Consider the following 20,804-nt stretch of genomic DNA (forward strand, 5'->3'; position numbering starts at 1 on the left):
TCAGTTTTAGATTGTTTTTAGTGGTGCATGAACAGTTCGGTCATTCTCTGGTCAAAACAATGTAATTCATAGTTTGACTTTGAACTGACTTCTCCTTTGCTTTTAATGATTATCAGCACCGAGTGTCAAGACTCCTACCTCAGATGTGACAGCGTCCAATGATCCAGAGAAATACTGCAAGACTTGTAAGTCTTCATTCAACAATCCATTGATGGCAGAGCAGCACTATGTTGGCAAAAAACATAAGAAGCAGGAAAATAAACAGAAGCTAACTGCGCATTTTGGTCAAGGTAAGTTTCTTATATTCTTATGAAGTGTTCTGTTTAAGAATAGGTAATTGGACTGCTACACTAAGGGATTGATTTTTTAACCTTAATAGCCACTGAGCGTTTAGATTAAATATCTATCATTGGCATTAAATAGTACATAACAGCAATATTTTGCATGTGCATGGTGGCTTTGGTTACACCCCAATCACCACCTCTACCTGTACACCAAGATATTTTATACTGCCTCTGCATGTAGGTTGAATAGTAAATATTTTCCTTTTTGAAATATTCCATTGTAATTGGCAGCGACCACTTAACTATCTTTATCAGAGCAGCTGAATGAGATGGAGGAATATGGAATAACTGAAAGTTTCTTTGTATATATAAATCATTTGTACTGCTTATAGGGTCATAGGTGTGTACTAGGCTAATGGCCCTGGAGCCTATGGAAGTCTAGCCCAAAAAGATTCACTGGCATCATGCTGTCTGACGTTGGTTCCCTATGCCCCTATTAAGCAAGGCCACTGAAGTGATCCATGGGGTGAATTTTCTATTGCTCATTCTCTCGTCAAGACTTCTCTGAGAGACAGATGCTCTGCTTGAAGTGGGAAGTTTTGATCCAGAGCGTTGGCAGTCTACGTGTTAGGAACCTGTCCCTCCAGCATGTTCTGATTTTTGTGGTAATGAGGTTGAGATCCCTGGAGCGTGTGGCACGGAGGGATTGAGGTTTCTTTAGATGCAGCACATCTAACAGTTCCGGGTCAGACATGTCTTAAGTCAAGCAGAGATCGCTTCTGAGTAGGCGGTATGAGACTGAGTATAGCTGGACTTTTTTTGTCCGTCTGTATAGGGCATTTTTGTGGCCTTTTCAGTTCTAGGTTTCTAGTGAGGTACATGCCAAATGGGGCTTTGTATTCTATGAGCTCTAATTTGAGATGAGTAGAAAGGAATAATGACCTCTTCCTTCCTAGATGAAAAACCCTTTGTAATGAGATGTGCCACAAAGGATGTTCTGACCGCAGTGGCAATGGGGATTTTCGTGTTTCACTGTTGCAGTCATTACGTTTGGGTTATCCTGCTGGCAGGCAACCCGCAGTCGGCCCGAGTTCCAAAGTCTTGGTCTGGCGTTGGTTGTTGTCTCTTCTTCCCTGACATCAGTGTGCCAGGGGTATAAAAGTTGCAACCACCATTTTCTTCAGTCTTTCTTGCCACACGGTGCCCAAAAAGCAGCGCTCAAGTGCCGGTCGGCTGACTCCTGAGATTTTCAAAATTCGGTTTCAGAACCGAAGTCTTCAATAAAGCCAAGTACCCCGTTGCTCCAGACCGATGTCAGTAAAAGTTAATAATTGTATTACTTGTGGGAAGCAAATACCTCATAAGGACTTTCACTCTTACTGTATTCCTTGCCTAGGCCCTGACCACAAAGTTACTAGTCAATTTTGTTAGATTCAATAAACGTACTATTAAGTCTGATTTTACTTTGCGTTTTTCCAATGGCATTATGTAATTAAACCTTCGGCCAAAATAATGTAAAGACGAAAAAAGGACAGGCATCTGAGGTCCAAAATGGATGACTAAGCCTTTTCTAGGTCAGTCAGCTATTCTCAGTGAGGTGCTTTTGCAGCCCCTGACACCTGCTACTTCAGTCACAGGCCGTAACAGACAGCCACGTGGAGACGGAGGCCTGTGGAAACTCAAGGTATTGGGCCTAAAGAAACTATTCCCTCAGATGGGTCCGGAGCCGCAGAGCAGGCATCGGCTTCTGAGGGTGTTCAGACCTTCACAGCTTACAATTAAGGCTACTACAGCAGCAAAGGCAGTCAAAAACACCATTAAAGACAAGGAAACAAGTACAGTATTCTCCAGAACAGTCATCCATGCCAAAGAAACAGATGCTTAAAATGGCCAAAGACCTTATTACTTTAATCAGGGGTTCCCCTCCCTTTCCTGACAAAAGGCCTAGGCAAGACACTTATGATTCCTCTGATCAGATTTCCATTTCCTCTGATTCCTCTTCTGATCAGGGTTATTCTCTCCCTCCCTATGAGGGTTCTGATGCATAAGAGTCCATACCTTCATCCTCACCGCCTGAGGATTATTCTTTTTGGGGAAACCCTGCACACCATGAGGGAGCATTTCCATTGGGAGAGCCAGGGTTATTCAGAATCCAAGAAAAGGCTCAGATTTCCTTTTATTGCCTCAGCACAAGCCACTTGCTATCTCCCCTGTGCTTGATATTGTAGATGTTTTTTTGTGAATCCAGTCTGTCTTCTGATTCTTTACCCCCCTGCACCAGTTAAGCCAGACAGGTACTACAGGGTCCCTGACTTTCATAACTTTTTTTTACAAAAACCCCACTGCAGACCCGGAAACAATTTCCCAGAGTCCTAAATCCTGTCCCCTCAGACAGGGATTTCAGAGCTCTGGACAGATGGGGGGGGGTTACACTTCTGCTACTTTAGCTGTAAGAGCTTTAAACTGTCAGTTTCACATGCTTAAATATCAACAGTACCTCATGTCATTGTTAAAACAGAAAATGGTTTCAAATACAGAAAGTCCTGATAGTAAGGAAATGCAGGATTTATTGCATGCTGTTGAAGTGGGAAAGCATACTCTGCAATGTGGTTTTGATTCAGAGGCTTCTTGTAGAGGTGCAGTAACAGGCTCTGTTCGTAGACCTGCTTTGTTGAAGGAACAAAGTTTACCTGAACATGTTAAAGTAAAATTATTGGATGCTCCATTATAGCATACTTTGTTAGGTGTTAGGCAGAAGAAGTGTTATAGAAAATGGAGGATAAAGCAGAGGGTGTTGAAGAAAATGGAGGATAAAGCAAAGTCAATGCAGACAGTGAAGATTTTTTACAGGTTCAACCACCTAGATTTAGCAGAAACTGGCCTTCAAAAAATTGGTCTCTTCCAGTATCAGACAGGCCACAGAGGCAGATAGACGCCCAAGAGGCAGATCTCAGCCCCAAGGCTCCTACAGACCTAAGCAATGGGGTACTGCAGCCCCCAAAGGAGGGGAAGAGAAATCGCAACTTTACAGGAAAGTCACAATGACTTCCCTCTGCAAATGCCAAGCACTTATCTGTTGACTGCTCCCCTAGGGGGAAAGCTAGCACTTTTCTCAAATTGGCACATGATCACCCAAGATCAGTGGGGTGTTGAGCATTGTTTCTCGGTTACAGGTCCCACTTCCACACGCTTCCAAAACCAAAAGGTATGCCAGACCTGCCACAAAATCAGTGGGCAGAGGCACAAAAACAGATTGCTGCTCTTATGGACATGAGAGCTATTCAAAAAGTTCCACAGCAAGAACGGGGACAAGGATTTTACTAAAGACTTTTCTTGGTATCCAGAAAGGACAAAGCCTGTAGACCAATACTGGACCTGTCAATCCTAAATACTTACTTTCTTGGGTGTTCCAAAATTCAAAATGTTAACAGTACAACTTCTGCCCATGCTGGGCAAGGAGGCTTGGCTAGTTACTTTGGACCTCAGAGGCATACCTGCATGTCCCAATCAGACAAACTTGCAGAAGATACCTCCGATTCATAGCAGGCTCAATGCATTACCAATTCTCTGCACTGCCCTTTGGCTTCTCTACTGTGCCCAGGGTCTTCACAAAATGCCTGGTACCAGTAATTGCATTTTGCAAACAAAAAGGAATTCATATATATCCCTACTTGGATGACTGCCTTATTCAAGCAGAGCGCAAGGACATGCAAGTACCTGGCGTTTGTAAAAAGATTGCTAATGGGTACACAGTAAACTAAAAGATCAAAACTAGTGCCTTCTCAAGAGATATTCCTGTGTGCAAGCTTAAATACAACTGCCCAAATGGCTCATCTCACACCAAAGGCAACTGACTTGTTACTTTCAAGTGATGGCAACAAAAGCTCAGCTCCGTGCAAGAAATTCTGCATGCCCTGGGTTTCATGGCATCCTGCATTCTACTAATTCCATATGCAAAACTGCATATGAGGAAACTACAGTGGTATCTAAAAAGTGTTGTGACTCAACATTGTCACAGCCTGGAGACAGTCATAACTATAATTCCCTGCCTACAACAAGAGTTTCGATGGTGGTCCCAGGCCTGTCACCACAACAAAGGACAGCTGTTCACCTTGCCCACAGCCAGGCAGACAGTAGCAACGGATGCATCGTATTATGCTTGGGGAGCACATATGGCAGGAACATGTATTCAGGGCACGTGGCCCAAGGACCAAATACATCTTCACATCGAGCAAAAAGATGCTAGCTGTACAGAATGCCCTCACTGCCTTAAGGACCTAATACATCCAGGACAACTATTAAAGACCGACAATACCACAGTTATGTGGTACATAAGCAAGGGGGCACACATTCCTACCCCCTGTGCATACAAGCCATGACTTTGTGGAACACAACCCTGACTTATCAAGTAGATCTGCAAGCAATTCCTGCCAGGAACAGAAAATACACTGGCAGACGAGCTAAGCAGAAAACTCATGGATCCTCACAAATGGAAACTAAATCCACAAGTGTTCAGCATGATAAAGAAATGGGGATGCCCAGACATAGGTTTTTTTGCCTCCCCTCACAATTACCAAATACAAAAATTTTGCACAAGAACTTATTTCCCAAGCATGGAAAGTAGATGCTTTATCATTCAGCTGGAAAGGACCAACAGTCTATGCCTTCCCTCCCATGCCTCTTCTCACCAAGGTGTTGCTAAGTCAGACGAGAAGCCAAAAATGATCCTGATTGCTCCAGACTGGCCACACCAGCACTGGTACCCAATCCTAGAGTTTGTCCCAAGGCCCACCTTGGCCTCTGCCTCAAATACCACATCTAACACAACAAAACAATCGGATTCTGCACAGTCAACTCAGAACCTTAAACCTGGCAGCATGGCAGATAATGTAGACACTGACTGCATCTCTCTAAAACCATTTTGGATGTAAATTTAGAATCCAGGAGGCCCAGCACTAGGTAATCTTATGCAGAAAAATGGAAGAGATTCTGTGCTTGGAACCAGACAAGGTCTTGAACCACTTGTCCCTAATATACCTCAGATTTTGCAGTACCTAACTGAGATGTTGGACAAAGGCCTATCTTTCTCTTCTATTAAAATCCATGCCTCTGCCATTTCAGCTCATTACAATATGGATCCTCCTATTTTTTTCACATCCTCTGTCAGTACCTCAGAGGGCCAAAAAATAAGACTCCCCAAGAAGAGCACCAGGACCTACTTGGGACCTCAATTTTGTTTTGGAAAAACTCACACTGCCTCCTTTTGAACCAGCCAGCACAGCTGAATTAAAATTTCTGTCCTGGAAAACTGCTCTGTTCCTAGCAAGAACTTTACTAAGAAGAGTCTCTGTTGCAGGCTTTGGCTGTGGAACCTTTCCTCATTTTTCATCAAGACAGGATTTCTCTTGGGACAAACCCAACTTTTATGCCAAAAGTGGTCTCCAGTGTGGCTTTAAACCAAGCCATTAATTTACCTACTTTTTTACCCAAATTGGACTACAGTAACAATGAAAATCCTTGGGGTATTTGCTTCTCACAAGTAATGCAGTTAACTTTTTCTGACATCGGTCTGAGGCAAGAAAAAATTTCCCCAACGGGGTACTTGGCTTAAAGACTTCGGTTCTGAAATCGAATTTGAAATCCAATCTGAAATCTCAGGAGTCTGCCGACTGGCACTTGCAAACTGCTTTTGCTTCGGGCACTGTGTGGCAAGAAAGGCTGAAGAAAATGGCGTCTGCTGCTTCTTGTATACCCCTGGCGCACTGACGTCAGGGAAGAGGTGACAGCAACCGACACCGGGCCAAGACTTTGGAACTCCGGCAGACTGCGGGCCCGCCTGACGGCAGGATAACCCAAATGTAATGACTGCAACAGTGAATACACTCGACATCTACGTTTATGGTAGGTACACAACTGTAGTGTTTCACTGTTGCAGTTATCCCATTTGGGTTATCTGCTTGCAGTAGCTCTCAGTCGTCCTGATTATCAGTCTTGAGTCCTGCGTTTGTTGCTGTCATCTGTGACATCCGGTAATCTGGGTTTAAAGCATGAAGCTGATGCTGTTACATTAGTCTTTCTTGCCATGCTGTGGCCCGGTTGACCAACTACTGAAATTTTTGTTTTCGAGTTTCAGAACCAAAGTCTTCAACTAAAGCTAAGTATCCCATTGGGGAAACATTTTCTTGCTCAAAACTGATGTCAGTAAAAGTCAGTAATTGTGTTTCTTGCGGAAAGCAAATACCTCGAAGATTTTCATTTGTACTGCATTCCTTGCCTAGGCCCTGGCCACAATGTACTTAGCCTGTTTTGTGCCTTATTTAAACCACGAACTATTGGTCGTTGGTCCATTTTCGCTTGTAAATATTTTGGTACTAGTTTCAATTATCCAGTTATGTCTTTGGTAAGCCACCAGACTAACAACATTCCGAAAAAAACGCAAAGATAGACCACCTAGGTTCAGAGCTGCTGACTGTTTCTCCTAATCTAGTCCCCAGTACTTTCGCAGCCCCTGATACCCGCTACTTCAGATTCGCAGGTCTTTACTGGGACCCATTCGGGGTCCGATACACTGCAAGATGCTTCAGCTGTGGAACCTGTAGATGTCTCTACCTTGGATGGGTCTGGAGCCGCTGTGCAGGCATTGACTTCTGAGGGTGTATTCAGGCCTACTGACTTGCATATTAAACAGATGCCTTCTAGGCCTAAAACTCTAACCATGCCTAGGAAACTGACACCCAGACCGCATGGTCAGGCCTCTATGCCTAAAAGGCTGAAGACCATATTACTTTAATCAGGGGAAAGCCACCCTTCCCCTCTGAGACCTAGGACTTAATTTACTTATACTTCTGACCAGGATTCTGAAATGTGTAGTCTGATGACCAGGATTTACTCTTATCTACCTATGAGGATTCTGATGCAGAGGACTATTCCCTCTGCTTTTCTCCCAGAGGGTTTTTCTTTTGGTGAAACCTTGCATACACTTGGGGGGGGGGGGGGCATTTTCACTGGGAAAGCCAGGATTACTCCGATTCTAAGAGGCTGAGATTTCTTACTCCTGCCCCAACACAGGCCTTCAGCTATCCCTCCTGTGCTGAACCTTGTTGACTATGCCTTTTTGGAGTCTAGCTTTGCCCCAGACTCCCTCCAAAAAACCTGATGGATATTACAGGGTTCCTGATTCTCCAGTTCCTTTTTAAAAATCCTAATGCGGATCCTGAGACTATTTCACAGGGACCCAAGGGCATTAAGGCTACTACAAAAAATCCTACCCCCTCTGATAAGAGATTCCAGGGCCTTGGATAGATGGGGTAAGAAGGTATGCACTCCTGCAACCTTGGTCATCAGGGCCGTAAATTCAGTTTCATGTGCTAAAGTATCGGCTGCATATTTGATTGCCTAAACAGAAAATTATTCCTGATTGTGCTGAAAATAAGTATTTACAGGATTTAATGCATTCTGCTGAGCAGGTTGGAAAGCGTACTTTGCAATGTCGTTTTGATTCACTAGAGGCATCTTGCAGGGTGGCTGTCACCGGGTCTGTTAGAAGGCATGCTTGGCTTAAGGAGCAATCTTTGCCAGATCATGTTGAAACTAAATTGCTAGATGCTCCTTTAAATCAGGACTGCCTGTTTGGCGACAAAGCAGAAGTTCTTGGATGGAGAAAAAAGCTTAATCTATGCAAACTATTAAAGATTTTTTAACAAGTGCAGCCTCCTAGATTTAGTAGGCATTGGCCTTCAAAAAATTGGTCCTTTCCTGCCTCTTCCATGCTTTCTCAGTTCAAACCCAGAACTAGCAGAACACCCAGGCTTCAGTCCCAGGGTACACGCAAGACTAAGCAGTGGGGTGCTTCCACTTCCAAATCAGGGAGTAGTAAGACTCCCTTCTATGGTAAGCTGTCTCAATGACTTAACTTTAAAACTTCCAAGCACTTCTCAACTGACTGCTCCTTTAGGGGGAAAGATTGTTCTGCAAGCAAAAAAACTGGGAACTCATTACCCAGGACAAATGGGTTTTAAACTTTCCCAAGAATACAGATTTCACTTCCACACTACCAACCCCAAATGGTTGGCCAGGTCTACCCCCAAATCAGTGGGCTGAGGCTCAAAAGCATGTAATCTCCAAGGTTAAAGGCTATTCAGACTTCCAGAAGAGGAAAATGATCAGGGTTTCTATTAGACTTTTCCTGGTACCCAGAACAGGCAACTCGTGTCATCCTGTCCATCCTAAACACCTTTTTGGTGATTCCAGAATTCAAGATGCTAACTTTTCAGTTGCTTCCCATGATAGGCAAAGATGCCTGGTTGGCAACACTGGATTTAAAGGAAGCCTACCTGCACATCCCAATCGGGGAGTCTTGCAGAAAATACCTACGCTTCAAAGCGGGCTGCACGCACCATCAATTCTCTGCACTTCCCTTAACCTTTACTGCGCCCAGGGTATTCACAGTGCCTAGCTCCAGTCATTGCCTTTAGCAGGCAAAGAAATATTCAAATATGCACATACCTGGATAATTGTCATTCGGGCAGAAAGCCAGGACATGCATCTGAATCTGGCATTTGTACAAAAGGTGTTAACTTGTCTGGGGCACACCATAAACTAAAAAATCACATCTGGTACCCTGTCAAATTATTCCTGGGAGCAAGCTTGAACACAACTTCCCAGATGGCTTTCCTCACGCCAGAGAAACCAACTTACTTCAAAATAGTGGCAAAACCCTGTTATCTGCAAGGTAAATACTGCAAACCTTGGGGTTTATGGCCTCGTGTATTCTACTAATTCCATATGCAAGACTGCATATGAGGAAACTACAATGGTATCTGAAAAGTATATGGTGTAAACATTCTCAGGATCTAGAAACAATTATTCCTGTCATACCTTGCCTACGGTTAGAATTCCTTTGGTGGGCAGAGGCCTGCCACCAAAACAAGACTGCCGTTCGCTCTACCCCCTGCTGCCCAAACCCTAACAGACATCAGACTATGCTTGGGGGGGCTCGCCTGTCAGGGAATTGCATCCAGGGCAAATGGAACCAAAGTCAAATACACCTACATATCCAGCAAAAGAAATGTTAGCTCTACAGAATGCTCTGACTGTCTTCAAGGACCACATTCTTCCTGGACAATTAATGGTAAAGATGGACAGCACCACTGTTGTGGTACATTCTTGCCCCCTCTGCAGACTAGCCATGGCTCTGTGGAACACAGCCTTTAGCTACCAAGTGCATCCACAGGCTCAATTCCTGCCAGAAAAACTAAATACAGTGGCAGACGAACTAGTCAGAAATCCGACCCACACGAGTGGAAACTGGAACCAAAAAATTTAAACATGTTCAACAAATGGGGGATCCTAGGTATAGACCTGTTTGCCTCACCCCAGAACTACCAATTGGACAGTCTGCACAATGACTCCCCACAAACAAGCTTTGAAAGTGGATGCTCTGTCCTTCAGCTGGAAAAAATCTTATCAATTTATGCCTTTCTAAACTACTAAAGAACAAACAGGACAAAACAAGGATGATACTGATTGCAACCAGACTGGCTACACCAGCACTCATACCCCCTCTAGTGCAGTGTCACAGCTGACCCCGTGGCACCTACCTCTGACCCCTACCCTGCTGTCTCAGCAGGAGAGCCAGTTTCTGCACCCCCAGCTTCAAACCCTGAACCTGGCAGCCTGGCTTATTACCTAATCTCTGTTAAAATCCCTCGGTAAACAAGTGTTGGATGTCTTTTTGGTGGCAAGGAGGCCTAGTACTAGAAAATCTTATGCTGAAAAATGGAAAATTCTCTGCCTGGAACCAAACTCAAATTGGGCGCTGCTGTGGCCATCCCTCATCTCCTATACTTCAGTACTTAAATGCCCTTGTGAAGCACCTCAGTTCTTTTTCCTCCAACAAAATTCACTTAGCCATTCCAGCTCATTACAACACAGAACCCACCCCTCTTCTTACCCACTGCTCAAGCAATTCTTCAGTGGGGCCATAAACTTAAGACCACTCAGCCCTAACTTCAGCCTGGGACCTTAATTTTGTATTGGAAAAGCTAACTCTTCCTGCTTTTGAGCCAGCTGCAACTGAAGCAATCACTTCAGCAAGAAGGGTGTCAGTTTCAGGCCCTTAAGGCAGTGGAGCCCTTCATCTGATGCAGACAGGGTGTCCCTCAGGACCAATCCCTCCTTTATGCCCAAGGTGGCACCCAGTGTGGCTCTTAATCCATTCATTTACATTTTCTAATCCGCAGAACAAAGGGGAAAGGATACTGCATTCCTTAAATGTGCACAGACAACTTAGGTTTAGTCCTGTCCAAGTAAAATCTTTCAGGAAATCTGAACTGCTGGTGGTATTTGCTGCAGGGGCAGAAGGGAAGGCTATTTCAAAGCAAACAAGTTCTAAGTGGATAGGCCATTGCTTTGATTTCTGCTGTAAGCACCATGGAAAACCTATCCCACAGGGGATTAGACCCCATTCAACCAGGGCTGCATCTACCTCTGCAGCCTTTCTCTGAGGTGTCCCTACCAGGGACATCCTAAAAGCTGCTACCTGAAGTTCTGTAATACTTTCACCAAGCATTACCGTTTGCGAATTTTCTCTAAATCCAGAGCTGGTTTTACCACTGCAGTCTTGCAGGGCCTTATAGCTGGTCCTAATGCTATCTAAATTCCTCCTCCCATCCTTAGCTTTGGGAATCTACTAAAGTGATGAATGCAACAGTGAAACACTAAGAGCACAGTACAGTTGTGTACACTTGCCATAAATGTAGATGTTCGATTTGTTCACTGTTGCAGTCCTCATTACCCTCCCTCCAGCCCCCTGACTTCTGGCTATACCTCTATACTGTGCTTAAAAGCTTTTTGGTGTGCTTTTTTTGTTGGAGGTATAACCTTGTGTACAGATTTCATTGCTTCCCATTAGTGGGGCACCTGACATCGGCAGGATGGGCTGAAGTGGCGTCTGCTGCATGCTTTATACCTCTGACTACCTGACGTCATGGATGAGACAGCGGCCGATTCGGGACCCAAGACTTTGGTGGTCGGCCGACTGAGGGCTACTGCAGGCAGATAACCCAGGGGTGATGACTGCAACAGTGAATACACTCTAACATCTACATTTATGGTAGGTGTACACAACTGTACTTTATACACTTGTCCCTGATCGTGCCGAACAATCATTCCTTTACCAGTCTGACAAGAATTGGAAAGCTTTTGATTTTTGGGGGGAGAGGGTCTCTTCAACACTGCTGTCGAGCTCTACAGTCTGCTTTTGAGACTAAGAAATATTTTAGAATCTGTCTTGAGAAAAAATCTGCTGTGCATAATTTAGTTTGTTTCAAACGTGGCTACCCATTGTTTGAAATGTGTAATTCTGCTGATGCCAATCATGGCTGTTGACAGTGGAATTATGTTCTCAAAATCTCCCAGATCTAAAAGGTGAAAGTGTGAATTTTCCTTTGGATAAAAACTTAATTTTTAGGCCTTATGCTGCAGAGATGTGTGAAATTTTGTGGTGAGGTACGCCGATTAGAGATCTCTAATTTTTCAGCCCTCTTCCATATTCAGCAAGAGATTTAATGCTCCCTTTACAACCTTATGTGAACGGACCCAGCAAATTGGGAGCCACCACGGACCCTGGAAACTACCGCCCCATTAGCTTGATAAGCCTGGTCTGCAAGGCTATGGAACGTATCCTCGTGGGACGTGTAAACAGTGACATTGGTAATCTCCAATCTCTGGACCCTACCCAGTTCAGGTTTGTAAAAGGCAGATCATGTCTCCTAAACCTGATGGACTTTGAAGAGGTCACCAAAGCCGTAGATGAGGTTAAGGTGGTTCACACAGCTTCTCTAGATGTCACCATGGCATTCAACACCATCCCCCACTCAGGAATTTTAGATTAACTCACTAAACTAGGTATAAATCCGTATGTCACAAGATGAATTGCAAACTGGCTCAGACAGAACCCACACTGAAAGTAGCAGACTCTAAATCCAACTTCAGACCAGTGACAAGTGGAGTACCACAGGGTTCAGTCCTAGGTCCTCTCCTGTTTGGTATCTACGCCTCTTGTACAGGCTAACACACAAGGTCTTTGGCTAACAAAGTTTGCAGAAGACTGCAAACTAGGAGCCATACTTAAAACTAACAGTGTGGGCATTCTACAAAAGGGCCTCAGAGACAGATGCCTGGTGTCAGTCATGGCCTCAAGCTCTATGCCAAAAAGTGCATGGTAATCTCTTTTGGTAACTCTGTACCCATGAACTACCACACAGGCGGTAGTCTAACACCGAAAGTGAGACCTTGGGACACAGGTGGACAGTCACAAAGCTACAGTAGTCAGGAAATCCTACGTGGCATACCTAATCACAAAAGGTTTCTCATCCAGGAAAAAGGTCATTGTTACAGTCTTCATCACTCAGACCCATTATAGAGTACAATGCCCCTTTTGGTATGTACCTCTCAAGACATCTACAACTGGAAAGGCCACAAGTACCTCCACAAAGAGGATTACTGGCCTCAGATGCCCTACACAGTCTCAAACTCCAGCTTTACTCTGTCTCATATCTCCTTCTCAGAGGCGTTCTCTGCCTAACATACAAAGCTATGTCAAACCCAGAGCTGTTGGACATGCTCCATGTAAAGAAATCCCAATCCAGAGCTATGCACTGTAGGGACCTAAACCTTGTCACCACAATAAACAGAACATGGAGGGATAGATTCCAGTCCCAAAGGCTTCCCATACTCTGGAACAAACTATATCAAACAAAGCTCCTCATTAGCACTCCAAGAAAAATCTTGATTGGATGGGAGATGGGAAATTCACCCCCGGGGCTCTGCTTGACCGGGGCCCAGGAGAATAATTTTGTTGGTTGGCAAAAGCCAGGGTACTGTTTGGTTAGGCTTATGTAGGCCCCAGGACCAATAGCCTACTACCTACCTGTGAACCTAAACACATTTTTTTAAACCAAAAAGTTGAAAGGGGATATAAATCAGCCCAAAAAGGCTAATAAAATTACAATTTCAGAGCTGGAAACCATTGCTTAACAGATGAATCTGTTCCTGGAGGCATGTGGCACAGGACCCTTTACTTCATGGGTATCTCCTTCAGCAGATCCACTAGTGGATTTTATTTCTCAGGCATGGAAAGACCGACACGGTGGAGCCAATTACCAAATGCCCAGACAAGATCTTGAGGCCCTACAGATAGGACCTACTAGACAAAGGGATCCCCAGTTGATGCCATGGTGATGGCCGTGGCCACTAAGGAGCTGTCACTGGAGAGCGCTCTGGTTCATCCACCTGACAGTCCAGGATGATGGACCGGTTTGGAAACTGGTGTACTCTTCAGTGATGTTTTCGGTGCATGCGCTGAATTATTGGCACGTGATTAGGCTTCATCATGATCTGGTCAGAGATCAGTCTCTACCCCTGGGTCCATGAACACTATCTACTCTCAAATGGCCACCCTCAGATCTATTGCTAACACCTTTCTCTCCTATGCAACATAGAACACTGCTAGAGCTACTGGTACAGGCATTGCCATCAGGTGCCATGCCTGGCTCTGGTTGTTCCTTCTCGGACCCCTTTAAGGCATTTACTAATGCCGCATAGAACTGTTCCACACTTTAAAAAGTTGGTACATGACACACTAGTCCAGAGTGAGAGACTTGTCTAGTCAGGATCTGCTTTTCGGTCCCTCAATTAACCTTTTCAAGGAATTAGCAGGGAGCCAAGAAGATTCCAGAAACGTCAGAGCTACCCTCAAGACACTTGGGACTTGTCTTGAGAGGCAGAGGGGGATTTGATAGACGCCACCCTAGAGGTAGGGGGGGGGGTGTCCAAGGAGTCAAGAGTCTCAACAGCCTTTCTCAGAGTCCCGCACAGTAACCCTGAAGGGTTGCTCGGCTACTTGGCTCCGGTGGCAGTTGGGGAGATCTCCCACTACACCCAACTACCTGGGTGTCAATCATGGACTTTCAGTGGGTGTTGCAAATTCTGTCCAGAGGCTGTTCAGTTCTTTTCAACCAGTCACACGTTCCACCCAGACACCTCCCGGATGTTCCACCTGTGCAAAGGGAGGAAGCAGCACTGGAGATTGCAAAGCTGCTAAGAAAATGAGTCATCCAGACCATCCCCCAGACTGGATTAGGCATTTATTCCAGGTACTTTATGGTGCCAAAAAGATGGGGAACTTGAGACCCATTCTAGATCTTTTAATTTTAAACCTCAGTTGCCCAGATGAAATTCCAGATGTTCACTCTGTCTTGCCCTTACTGCAGGAGAGTGGATGCACTCAATCGACCACCAGGATGCACACTACCACATCAAAATGGACTGGTGCTCTTGGAGGTTTCTCCGCTTCCGTTTGGGTGCCAATCATTACCAGTTCAGAGCGCTCCCCTTTGGTCTCACCATAGTCCCCAGGGTGATTACCAAAGTGATGGCAGTGGTAGCTCACCTGCGACTACAGGGATTCTTGGTCTTCCCCCTACCTGGATGATTGGCTCCTTGCTTACCCCTTCCAGGCAACAACTGTCAAGCGAGGGATTCCCTAATTCACTTAGCCCAACAGTTGGGCATAATCCGTTAATCTCCAAATCATTACTGGCTCCGGTTCAAGTGTTAGATTTCATTGGGGCTCGGACATATTTCAAACCAATGTCTTTCTAACCTCAGAGAATCCAGTCCCTCAAGCTACATGTCCTCTGTACTCTTCAAGCTCATCCCAGACAGTGGAAATATTAAGGATGTTGTGGTCCATGGCAGCCACGATCACTTTTACCCATGGCCAGGTTTCAATGGACCCTTGTGGTTAAGTGGTACACATTAGATCTTCTGTTGTCTTACCCTGTTCAAGTCTCTTGAGTTTGCAGGGACTCCTCTGTGGTGTTCATTCCCCGAACCTCCTCTAGGGTCGTCCCTTTCTTCCTCCTCCCTCTGCCATGGTGACCACGGATGCCTCCCTACTAGGGTGGGGGGGGGGGGCACTGTTCACCAAGGAAGCTCCAAGGCGCAGTTGCATATCTGTGTCCTGGAGATGAGGGCAGTGATTCTTGCATTGCAGGCTCTCCATTCCCATGTTCCCCTAGGGACAGTTGGCGATCCAGACTGTCCATGGTCTGGTATGTCAACAAACGGGGGAGCCAGGTCCCCTTTGTCACGGAGCCATGAGAGTGTTGGAGTGGGCGATCAGCCATTTACTGGTGGCAATGCACATTCCAGGGAGGAGGTAGACGGTAGACAGGCTCTGCAGGTTTATTCTGATGCCTTACAAGTGGTCTCTGAATTTTTTGATAGCAGAATAGATCTTAAGTGGGGTCAGCCTTGCTGTGATCTTTGCCTCTCCTTCCTATGCGAAGTGCAGCAAGTTCTTCACTCTGAATACACCAGAGATGCTCTGGCTCATGCTTGGCCCCCCAGTCGTATTCTTATCCTTCTGTGCCCCCCACCCCTTGAGCCTGCCGCCTCAGTGGTCTTGCAATTTCTGTGTTGGAAGACTGCTTTCTTGGTCATCATTACATCTGTCAAAAGGGTTTTGGAGCTTCAAGCATAGTTTATCAAGCCTCCTTATTTGATATTTCCTAAGGACAGGGTGTCCTTGTGCACTAATCCATTCTTCATAAAGTAGCTTTGGAGTCCAATCAGGTGATTAGTTTCCTGGTTTTCTTAAATTTGGAAAATAAGGGAGAGTACAAATTGCACTTGCTAGATGTGCATACAGTTTTTAACCTGCACAGGACTAAATACTTAAGTCTGACCAACTCTATTTCCTATTTTAAACCTTAGGGAAACAAGTGTCTAAGGTAATTATTGCTCCGTGGATTTCCCAGTGTATTACCCAGGCATATTCAGCTAGCGGGTTATCCCTGCCAGGTCATATGAAGGCACATTCCACTAGGTCTATTGCTACCTCACTAGCCTTTTGGTCCAGAGTATCTGTAGATATTTGCTGTGCGGCCACTTGGGCTTCTTCATACTTTAATCTCACATTATAAGCTGGACTTTCTGTCTTGGAGCAAGGCATCCTTTGGCGCCGCTGTGCTCTTGAATATCCTTCCATGAGGGCCTCCCAGGTGTTAGTACCTGGGAACTCTGACCCACAGGTTGTAGACCAAATGACCACTTCAGGTAAAGAACTTGAGTACTCTAACGTTCCATCTGTGTTGCTCTTAATTTGTCTTGAGCCACCCCTCCTTCCCCTTGCCTTGCATACAGTGTGGTGGTCTAGTTGGTAGAGGATATGGGCACCACAGGGATGCATCTTTTCTTGCTTATGGAGATTTTTGTTATGGGACAAGATTTTTTGGGATCTGGTTGGAATGCCAAGGTAGGCAGCAAACTGTCTGGAGGAAGGAAGGAGACTGGGGCATTTTGGGTAGGGAAGGTGCTTGGAGCTTGGATCAGGTGCTGGGTATGTGGCAGTCTGATCCACGAACCCACAGGTTGTGAAGACAGATGAGCAACAACTCAGATGGAACGTTATGGAGTACATATGATTTATATATATAATTTTTTTACAGTTTTCTAAATCTCAATTTTAAAGTAAGACAGAACTCCTTCGCCTCATATTGTGACTTTCATCTAGATGAATAAAATGCTGCTGGCATTCATTGGGATCCTGTTTAAGTGGAGGAGTTTTGTTTTTTCTTCTCAGTTATCCATTTTGTGTGGTGTTGCTGCTGGCAGCATGTTTAACTTGATTGCTGAAATACCATAAGTTTACAAAATATTCCAAATGTAACGGTTACTCTGTTTACATCGACTTAAAAAAATTGGTTTAAGACCCAGAACCTAAAGAAAACTACCACTATAAAATAGTTTGTGCTGAAGAGTTTGCAATTTATACTTTGGTAATCCTTATGGTTTCAGATATTTACGAACATTTATTTGAAACGTGATGACTTATTTGATTCTATGAAAAAGCTTAGGGTCAGTTCATTGGAAGTGAAAAGTACAGACTTCCTGAGCTATGAGTGAATGAGTTGTATATACTCTAAGAATATTCCCTTACCTAGGCAAGTCAAACCTCATTCCACAAAGGTCCGTAACCACGTCTCAGGGTTTTTGGTCTAGGGTCTTTGGAAGACATTTGTGCAGCTGCTTCATGGGCAAATTCTCACACTAATCACTCTTTACAAACTTGATATCTGTAGGAATAGGGACTGCCTTTGGCTGTGCAGTGGTCTGGAATACCCTTCCATGAAGGCCACCCAGATCTTTGTAGCTGGGAACTCTGTCCCACAGGTTGATGAAGACTGAAGAGACTACCTCTGATAAAGTTATGTACTTTAAAAGATCCCTCACATTTCTATTGGCAAATATTTGATATTTTCTGTATCTGGCTTACACTGTCTTACTCTTTGGACTATTGCTGGCCCAAGAGTTTTGACAGCGTTTTGCTTTTTGGACAGTTGTCTTATGGTCGCATACTCATTTCCCAGAATTCAGATTTGTACTCATTCTGAGCTTCCTAGTAAAGTAAGAAAAATCTTCTCATCCCTTCTGTCAGTACTTTTGTACTGGTATGTTTGATAGATTCTGCAATGTACGTAAACTACTTTTTGATTTTTTTCCAGTCCAACTCTGGTATTTGTCAAGGATTTTCTCAGAATTTGGGGATGTGGTTTCCTTGATTTTTCTTATTCACTATGCTAGACTTCACACAAGAAAAATTCAGTGGTGTTTTCAGGTCAGTTATTGCAGACTTGAGGCATTCACTTTTTCCATAATTGAAGACTTGTGTTCTATATGCTGACTTTTTTTTTTTTTCTTTTCGAGTCCTTGACAAGGGTTCAGAATCTCCCATTCAGTTTGCAGTTCCAAGTAAATTTACAGAAATCTTCTCTCATCCTGCCCAGAAAATATTCCTGGGATGTCTTTCTGCCCGAGGAAGACCTTTTCTTCCACCAAAGTAGAGCTTTACCAAAAATGTCAGTCATTCTCTGGTATCTGCCAAGGAGTTTCTCAGGATTCTGTGGTACACTAAACTCTCGGTTAACTGGCACCCATGGGAATTGGTAGATGCCGGATAACTGTAGATGTTGTCAATCTCGCCTTCATTATTGCTGTATGGGTTCGAAGCCGGACCTTTGCTCCAACTCAGCCGAATACTAAAGTTCAAGAGCTATTTTTACCTGCTCGAGGCTCCTATGTCCCATAATGCTAGGCGTAGTATACCCAGATCTTGTTTGCCGCTTAGCTATGAGGTTGCGTTTTCACCGGCTTCAGGTCGTATATTTTTAACTTTTTGAGGTAGTTTTTCATCCCTTTTTTGTTCCTTTAGTATCAGTGTAGTTGGTGACTAGTCTTTCCTTTTTAGTTGCTAATCTCCCTTTTTCTCCACCCTTAAGGTGGTTGGGCCTCTGACCCACCCCTTCTAGTACAGTTTTCCCCTGGCTGTTGTGTGGAATTCTGTCCTTTTACTTAGTGGTAGTTCCCTTTTTTATAGTAAATTGTTTATAGTGTATTGTGTGGTTTTTGTACAGTATGTCCAAGGATACTAAGGTATCTGGTTTCAAGAAGTGACTTGTGCTGTCAGAAGATGTCTGACGGACTGTCACACTTGTGTGTATTTGGGCCCTCTGCACCTGCAGGACTCTTGTTCCATCTGCCATGCTTTTAGCCCGAGAGTCCTGCAGGAGCGCAGGAACAAACTTGTACTTAGAGGCTTGTTAAAGCCTGAAGATTCCCCGGCTAAGACTATGGGAAACTTTCAAAGCCCGCCAAATCGTCTGCTCCATGTTCGGAGCCGGTGCCGAGCGGTGCTCTTGCTGCCTTGTCTGTTCCGGCTGGAACAGAGGCATCTAGACCTCAGTCGGCTCCGACTTTAGTGTCGAAGCAGTCTCAGAGCAGAAAGCGCTCTAGGTCTCAGTCTTTCGAGTCGGTTAGATCGGCTCCGAAGTCTCCACTCATGTCAGAGCGGAGCCATAGATCTCGTTCCTGTAGGTCTTCCAGGCTTTCGGACCATGACCTCGAGAGGGTAGTCAGCCGGCTTTTAGTCGCATGCACTGGCCCAGTTGCTACATAGCCAGTCTCAACAGACAGGGGCTAACCCCTACACTCGCTCCTCCTCAGACTACCCTGCTGAGTTTGGAGCCGGAGGTAGTCTAGGTGAGTACTGTGGGGGCGTCAGAACCGATTTCCTTCGTCTGCTCCGATCCCGTCCTTGGCTCCATCCTTGGAGGGATCCGGGCGCCGAGACTACCTCATCTGCTCTGAGGGGGCGAGTGGCATCGGACCCTTGTCCAACCCCGCTCTCCGTCTCGGAGCTTTGGTGCAGGTGAGTTTGGCCCTGACATCTGCCTCTAAGCTGTCCTTCTCGGTGCCGGGGGGAGTTCACATCTCTGAGTTGGGTCCTTCCCTGCCTGACAGGGGTGCCTTTGAGGTGATGAGGAGCGTGCTGGCTCCTATACCGGCGCCATGGTCGGCCTCCTCTGCCTCTCCCTCCATGGTGCCTGCTTCGGCCCCTGCCTACCCTCCTGACGCCAAGCGAGGAGAACAGGTGCTCCAGGCTGCCCCATTGGGCCTTTGTTCCTCTTCCGAGGTCTCCCCTGACCCTGCAGGGGAGCCCCCTCAGAAGAGGACATGCAAGAGGAAACATGTTGACTTCCGATGACCTGGATAATTCGGAAGGGTCCTCAAGGTCTCCCTCTGAGGATGTCACCTTCTCTGACATCTTAGAGATCCTCAGAGGGGGAACTGGTCTGCCCTTCGTCCATCAGCGGACGAGTCTGTGTACCTGGATGCCTTCGGTTCTCGCCCTTCCACCTCCTGGGTGTCCCCGCCTTTCGACCCAATTATGGAAGTAGTGGCTCGGAAGGCGTGGACAGCTCTGGATACTATGGAACCAACTCCTCGGAGACCCACAGTTTATTACTGCTCCCATAGATGAGCAGTTTCTTTCCAAGGGTGTCCCCATGGATGCCATGGTGGTGGCGCCAGCCACTAAGGAGTTGGCTGACCTTTCAGTACCTGTCCATCCTCCTAATAAGGATTCCAGGACGATGGATAGGTACGGCAAGCAGATGTTTTCCTCGGCGACCTTTGCTATGCGGTCGCTGAATTACTTATGCCATTTCACCCGACTTCAGAGGGACCTTCTCAAGGAACTGGGTGAAACATTACAGGACCCAACAGCTGTGGGGTCTCAGGAAAAGAAACTCCCAGCTAGGGACCCTGAACTCTATCGTCAACTCTTTCATGTGGCTCATCTCTTATGCAGCCGATGGAGCGAGTAGAGCCGCAGGTATGGGAGTTCTGAGGCACCTGGATGCGGCTCTGCAATTTCACTGACCCCTTCAAGGCGTCGTTCACTAACACCCCCTTTGATGGTTCTGCTCTTTTTGGACCTCAAGTGAAGGACACCTTAACCAGGTGCGAACTAGAAGGCAAGACTCTCTGCCGTGGGAGTCAGTTTTTCTGCCCCTTCTAGACCGTATCCTAAGGGTCAAAAGGGTGGGAATGTGGTTCCGCAAACCTCTGGGAGTTCTGTTGGACGCACGTGGTGAGCTTCCCTTTAGAGGCAGA

General features: G+C 45.6%; 1 protein-coding gene across 1 annotated transcript in view; it reads left to right on the forward strand.

The window, feature by feature from the left end:
- ZNF346 (zinc finger protein 346) overlaps positions 1–20,804 on the forward strand; it is a 365,617-nt gene that overhangs the window by 226,671 nt on the left and 118,142 nt on the right. Inside the window, exon 5 of the mRNA XM_044069298.1 lies at positions 117–290. Within this exon, the coding sequence (XP_043925233.1) occupies positions 117–290 (174 nt within the window). The remainder of the gene's footprint in view (positions 1–116; positions 291–20,804) is intronic.

The sequence above is a fragment of the Protopterus annectens genome, chromosome 4.part0, assembly GCF_019279795.1.
Source record: "Protopterus annectens isolate FY-2018-M chromosome 4.part0, PAN1.0, whole genome shotgun sequence".
Lineage (NCBI taxonomy): Eukaryota > Metazoa > Chordata > Ceratodontiformes > Protopteridae > Protopterus > Protopterus annectens.